We start from the raw sequence: 6861 nt of genomic DNA, 5'->3' as shown, positions 1-6861 counted from the left end.
AACAATTTTATGCCCAGAAGGTTTTTAAATTTTGAGAAAATTTGACTTTGGGGAGTCCCTCAGTCACATATTCTCTAAATTGTTGTAAGCATCCTACCTGTACAAATGAATTGGAAGAAACCTACTTGGAAACCTGTAGCCTACCGTGTGCCCTTGCCTCTGTTTGGCGCATCTTTACGCACGACTCTCTGGTCTCGCCTCTCCACAGGTAGCCTGTATATTTTTGGGGGCAGTCTAAGCATTAATCGGAGGACATTCCCACTGAAAAAGGACACGGGATGCACACACGCTCCTTGAGATCCCGTAGCCTACTGGTCTGGGTGCCCTTGCCTCACTTTGCCTCTTTACGCGCGGCTCTCTAGTCTCGCCTCTCCGCACAGGTAGCCTATATTTATTTTCGGGGGCAGTCTAAAACATTAATCGGAGGACATTCCCACTGAAAAAGGACACGGGATGCGCACACACTCGCACGCAGGCTCGCTCCAGAGGTGCAGTAGCCCTGACGTACAGACCGAGGGAGTAAACATGGCGTCAGACGGAATGGTGCTCACAAACCACGACCATCAGACCCGTGTGGGAATCCTGACAGGTAAGCGACACACAACATTGAAATACAGTACTAATAACGCCATGTATGCATTTTGTCGCCGTTTTTGTGGTCGGATTGCCGTGCACGTACGCTGTCAGAAGACGAGCTGGGTTCGCTGCAGAGCTAGCCTCGGTTAGCCACACGATGCTAACCGGTACCATTGGCTGTCATTCGTCGGTGTTAGCTGGATGCTTTACACAGGTGGCACAGATGTGGATTTTTGCCCCTAAACGGCCTAATTGCGGCCCAAAAAAGACATGGCTGCAGAATGTGTACCTTTTATGTACCAATGCATGACAACTATCACGATTTATGCGTTATTTGATTGCTACATGACAGAAATAGTGGTTTAACCAGTGAATTATAAGCGATACAGGATATATTCACGTCTTTTCAAAATTAGCAAGCTCACATCTGGAGGTGGGTTGAGTGTTTAACCAAAATCTATGTTTTATTTTGAAATTTAAGGCCGTGATTTCCGAAACTAAATCGTGATTTGCTTTTAGGTTGACCACACGGAGCGTTATACCTATTTTCTTGCTATGTACCATTACCAAGCCTGCATTATTCATGATCCCTTTGCAGATCCGAAATAGTGGACACTATATTGAGGTCGCCTCCAGTCTGTTAGCAACCATTTTCTCCCCCCTTTCAAAGGGAATCCACTGCACCCAAGCGGTACATGTGTGGTTTTTAAGTGGCATATGTTAATAGCGCAATTCTTTAGTTATTGCGCGTAATAAGGTTGGCACAGCGCTGCGTCGTGGCGTATGCGTTCGGGTTGTTTGAGCAGCCTTACTAATTTGTGGGGCTGCTGTTTGCATCCTAGTCGTGCAGTGGATAGAGGGGGGACGGGGGAGCAGCAGCAGCAGAGCCGAGTGACAAGCAACGCTAGCCCGCTGACTCCTAACCACAGCTAGGGATACGTGAGGATAATGCCAAACAGCTAAATGACAAGTCCATGGTGGTTCATAGTATATCTCAGCTAGCATTTGGGGCTAACATCGGCTAACCCTGCTGTCCATGGAGACCTACAACCTCCTGTCACATGTCAACGCACGTTTTCACCCGTTTACGACCCGTGAATATGCGTAAAAATGCGTTATATCTGTGGTACTGGCAACGATGCGTGATTCAAAGGATACAGTTGGGGCCTGCTGTTGCATAGGCACTGCAGAATCTGATTAAAAAGGCTTATTAATAGGAATTCTGCATTTGTGCAAAAAAATACAGAGGATTTAACGGTGTATGTCAGTGTAATGTCACTTCTGATTCAAGGGCGGATTGTGAATAAACAGAATTAGAATACCACTTTTGTTCTTTCTGGTGTGTTTGTCCTGGTTAAGATCTGTTTTTTCAGGTCTGTGTTAATATTAGTCCTCTTTTTAGACCTGGATTTAGTCCCGTTCTAGTCTTATCCTAGTCCTGCTTAGACTGGAGCCTAAAAGTTTGAGAAGTGCTGCTATTCGTGATAGGTCATAGGTGACATCTTGAGGACTTTTCACAATTCAGAATATATAATGAATTAAAAAAAAGTTTAAAAATTAAAGTACAAAAAATAATTACAAAGATATACTGATTTGAGATATAATGCCTGATATATCTGGTTGGTAAAGAAACATTGGCTGTAAAAAGTCCAAGTGTTTTCATTTAACTCATAATATTTTATTCCTGGATGTCTCAAAATTTGCATCACTTTCTTTCATTTGTCAATTGCTATGGCAACGGTTCACATTTTTCACTATTCTGAATCCAGATGCATAACAGTCCATCCGTATTTTAATCGCATCTGTGGCTTTGATTGTTACAAGTACTAGCCGTATGTTTATTAAATTGCATATTTAAATGTTATTTCTATTTTTGGATTGGAGTGGTGCCAAATCACATCACCCACAGTGGGCTAGTGATCTCTGTGTCATCCAGGAAATGTGTAGTATCAACAAATGTCAAATAAATGAATCAAAAAACACTCACATCTTTTTCTCTCAAATTTTAATATTCAAGAAAGACTTAACATTATCACTTACTTTGACCTAAAACTATGTAAATAGAGTATACAGTTTAGTATGTATTAACTTGCTGGACACATTGCCTCACAGCGCAAAGGTCAGAGGCTCAGCTGGTTAAGAGTTTTTCTGTGTAGTGTTCACTGTAGCTTAACCAAATCAACCCAAAACAATTACTCAAATTCTTAAACCTGCCTTTTTTATAAGATAAGAGAACCTGTATTTGTTCCACAATGAGGAAATTCCAGTAAATAATTGAATATGACTGGATATATAGATGAATAAAAGCTCTACAAACCTGTTTATTATGAAATGCATTTGAGCAGACACACATTGAAGGTGCATTGTGTAACTTTTCTGGTGGAGGATCTGTCATATTATTTTCTCCATGGAGATGTTGTTGCTTTGTCTGAAATGTTTCACAGTATAGCATTAAACGTTTCTATCTTTATGGAGACCAAACCAAACCAAGTTACAGGTCAGAACTGTGGAGAGGCAACCCTGCACACAGCGAAAAAGCCTGTTTTTCTCTGAATTTTTGAGCTATAAAACCACATGTAACTGAATAAATTTAAAGTAGAGCTGTTTAATGTGATACTGTGGAACATTCCAGGCAGAACAATTACATTTCCATAGAAACAAGTATGTGATGGCCCCCCAACCAAAAAGTGACATAGTGCACTTTTAATGCATATTTTTCTGTACTACCGTGCATCGTGATGACAATATTCAAGACGGGAATTAACATAAAGGATGCCTCTCTCTTTTCAGTTCTTGGCTGACCTTAAATGGCCTTTTAATCTTCACTTTACTATGGCCAAAATAGAAGTTGCATTTTAAATCTGATCTGCCACACTTAATAACAAAATGCAATAATGTTTCATAATGCACAGGAGTTGACCATAAGGGTCGTACGTTGTTATGTTCTTGAATTCCATTATCCATCCATTTATAAAATCAGCTGGACGGAAAGGGATTTCGCTTATGTAATTTCACTATTTTTATGAGAAATCCCCAAACCAAAATCTACAGACGTGATTTCTGTTTCAGACTTCGTCCACAATTACATTATATTAGTCTTGTGGCTCAGTGTACTATCACATGACAACAACAATCAGATTCACACACGTATAATTCAATAATTCTGTCAATTTCCATTAATATGGTGAAAGAATTTTATGATGGATACAAAGAAGAGGTCACACATTGTTCTATTGTTTCTTTCATAATGGGCTCAGAAGCTATATTAACCACACACCAGGCCAAGACATTTGCATTTGACAGTAGAGCTGCAGCTATTAATCAAAATAATCATGACTACTCAACTATTAAAATAACTGTAATTGTACTTTGATAACCATAATAATTAGCTGGACTATACAATCTTTAAAACATTTAGAAGCCTTTAGTCACCATATTTCAACCTCTATTTCAGCCACTCTCGCATTTTGGTCTATTAATTGGTGTAATAAGACAATTTACTGTTGGCCTATCTCTTAATATTGAGCAGTTTTTTGTTTTCAGTTGTTCTGCAGTTACTTTATAAGATAAATAACAGTTATAAAGCACTTTTTGCCATACACTGTTTGTGTTGAAAGAAAATAAAAAATTCTCTTTTCAGTCTCTGCCCTGCTATCAGTTGATATCGGAATCGGCAAATACTTAAACGTCTCAACTGATCACACCTTTAGAGTTGAATAATGACTCCACTCTGAGGCTATTGTGTAAAAAAATAAAATTCACAATAAATTCAAGCAGTTATTTATACTGACAGAGACGACACTGAACTTTGTGCCAGTTTTTGTTTCATGAGGATAGGCCCACTAATTACAGAGATATGAACCAAAAACCAGGTCAACAAATCTGCAATCTGACGGTTACACAACAAATTCCACCATAGATTTCTGACCTGTCCTTCTTCTCTCTTTCACACTATGTTCTTCAAAATGTTAGAACGTCATATGAGCCCATTCCTAATTGCGTGTCTTTCTTGTCTGAAGTGAGTGACAGCTGCTTTAAGAACTTGGCCGAAGACAGAAGTGGAGTGAATTTGAAGGATCTGGTCCATGATCCCTCTCTGTGAGTCCAAAACACCGATCAAACATCTGCAGATTCAGCATTTAATATTATCTTTAATAACTGTATCCCTGTATGCCTCCCTCTGCAGGCTCGGGGGAGTCATAGCCGCCTACAAAATTGTCCCCGATGAGATCGATGAAATAAAGGTAAGACGTTTGATCCTGGGTAACTACCTGCACTATGCTTACAGTTAAAATTAGACATGAACGATTAATTAAAACTGAATTAAAATCACAATACTCAGAAATCTGCAAAGTCAGCAATAAAAGGAGATATAATGTCCTCTACAGAGAACTAAACATCTTGTCTGTAATTGTATCTTGCAGTTATTTTAAGGTACATTGCACAACTTTTCTGGTGAAGGGTCTGTCACCTGCTTATCTCCTTGGAGATGTTATTGCTTAGTCTAGAATGTTGCACAGTGGAGATTAAACCTATTTCTCTCAAGGGAGACAACTATAGGCTACATTACAGGTCACATAAATTCACAGAGAATTATTGTCATTTTGAGCAGTAGAAACACCCATAATGAATACATGCTAGATAGATATGTTTAATGTTATATGAAAGTGATAACATCTCTATGGAGACAAGCAGGTGTCGTACCTCCATCCGGAAAAGTTGCACAATGTACGTTTAAACCAGTAGCTCTGTAGTTTTGCTTGTGATCTCTGTTTTCTGTGTAATCCCTCAATTATCCAGATTGGGGCCATAGCAAAAGGGTTATTTTTTTATTCCATGTTCTGGTTTGAGCAGTATATTCATTTAGTTCCATAGTGTAATGGACAAACTGTAAAAATTCTAATGGAATAAAAAATAATAAGATAAATCTGTCAATTAATTGTCAATCAATTATTTATAGAGCCCTTTCCAACACTCAAGGTGACCAAAGTGCTTAAAGGTGCACTGTGCAACTTTTCAAGTTTGGGGTCCACTATCATTGAGATGCTTGCTGTTGCTTTGCCTATAATGTTCCACAATATGGTATTAAATATGCATTTATTCAATTATGTTTACTTTTATTGTTCAAAAATACCTTTAAAAACATGTGTTCTTACTGTGAGCACGGTCACCTTTTCACAGATCTCACCTGTAATTTGACCTGATGGTGTCTCCTGCTTGTTTCTATGGAGATTGAAAAGTTTAATTCAATACTTTAGAATATTGGGGTAAAGCAATAACATTTCCATGGAGACAAGTAACTGGTGGGCCCTCTACCTGAAAAGTTACACAGTGCACCTTTAAATATTGAAGTGAACACAATATAAAAACATGCAAAAACATTAAACAATGAAATAAAAGTGTCACTGCATTAGTGAGTGTTAAAGGCCAGTCTGAAAAGATACATTTTGAGCCTAGATTTAAACAGGGATTATCAGGTACAGATATTCCTCGTGTGTTAAAAAGAATCTGATTCAATATTATATAAGTGAGAAACACTGGAAATAAGGAAATGAGTGAAATTGAGGCTCCTGTATTGGCGTGATGGTTAATTTTTGTTGTTTTTTTATTTCAGGACACTTTGCTGGAGTGGTGCGATGAACATGAGCTGAATCTTATTCTCACGACTGGAGGAACCGGCTTCGCACCAAAAGATGTCACTCCCGAGGTAAAAACTGCTGGGATGTTTGGGTTTTAATATATACACTTAAAGGTACAATGTGTAACTTTTCTGGTGGAGTGCCCATCACCTGTTTGTCTCCATGGAGAAGTTATTGCTTCAGACTTAGACCAACTTAATTTGATCCATAAGGGGAATGATTTGAACACAGTAGCTCACTCATCTCAATAAATATAATAACAAAGAGCAAAAATGTATACCGACTGGCATTTCACTTATGTATCTCCATGGAGACAACCATCAGGCCAAGTTATAGGTCAGATCTGTGGAGAAGTGGCCCCTGCGTACAATAAAAATTGATGTAATTCTGTAACTGAATGAATAGAAGTAAGTAAGTAAGACATATGGAACATTTCAGACCAAAAATATAATTTCCTAGAGATGAACTGGTAGCAAACCCCACACAGAAAAGTTTCATAGTGCACCTTTAAAAAATTATGTATTTTGATAACCAATTACATTATTTGGTTAACATTTGGGCAATCCATGTGCTAAAGTGTCACTGTAAAGCTCATGTTTGAAATGTACCATATTTTTCGGACTATAAGTTGCTCTGGAGTATAACT

General features: G+C 38.4%; 1 protein-coding gene across 2 annotated transcripts in view; it reads left to right on the top strand.

Annotated features, from left to right (window-relative positions):
• Positions 1-324: 324 nt before the first annotated feature.
• The window catches only part of gphna (gephyrin a), a 30270-nt gene continuing 23733 nt past the window's right edge, over positions 325-6861 (top strand). For both annotated transcript variants that reach the window (XM_020928877.2, XM_055159713.1), the window contains exons 1-4: positions 325-589; positions 4596-4674; positions 4763-4820; positions 6191-6283. In XM_020928877.2, coding sequence (XP_020784536.2) covers positions 454-589; positions 4596-4674; positions 4763-4820; positions 6191-6283 — 366 coding nt within the window. In that variant the 5' untranslated portion in view covers positions 325-453. The remainder of the gene's footprint in view (positions 590-4595; positions 4675-4762; positions 4821-6190; positions 6284-6861) is intronic.

Source organism: Boleophthalmus pectinirostris, unplaced genomic scaffold (genome assembly GCF_026225935.1).
Source record: "Boleophthalmus pectinirostris isolate CB_2022bp ecotype Guang Dong unplaced genomic scaffold, ASM2622593v1 HiC_scaffold_10, whole genome shotgun sequence".
NCBI classification, from domain to species: domain Eukaryota; kingdom Metazoa; phylum Chordata; class Actinopteri; order Gobiiformes; family Gobiidae; genus Boleophthalmus; species Boleophthalmus pectinirostris.
This window is presented reverse-complemented; position numbering and strand designations above follow the sequence as displayed.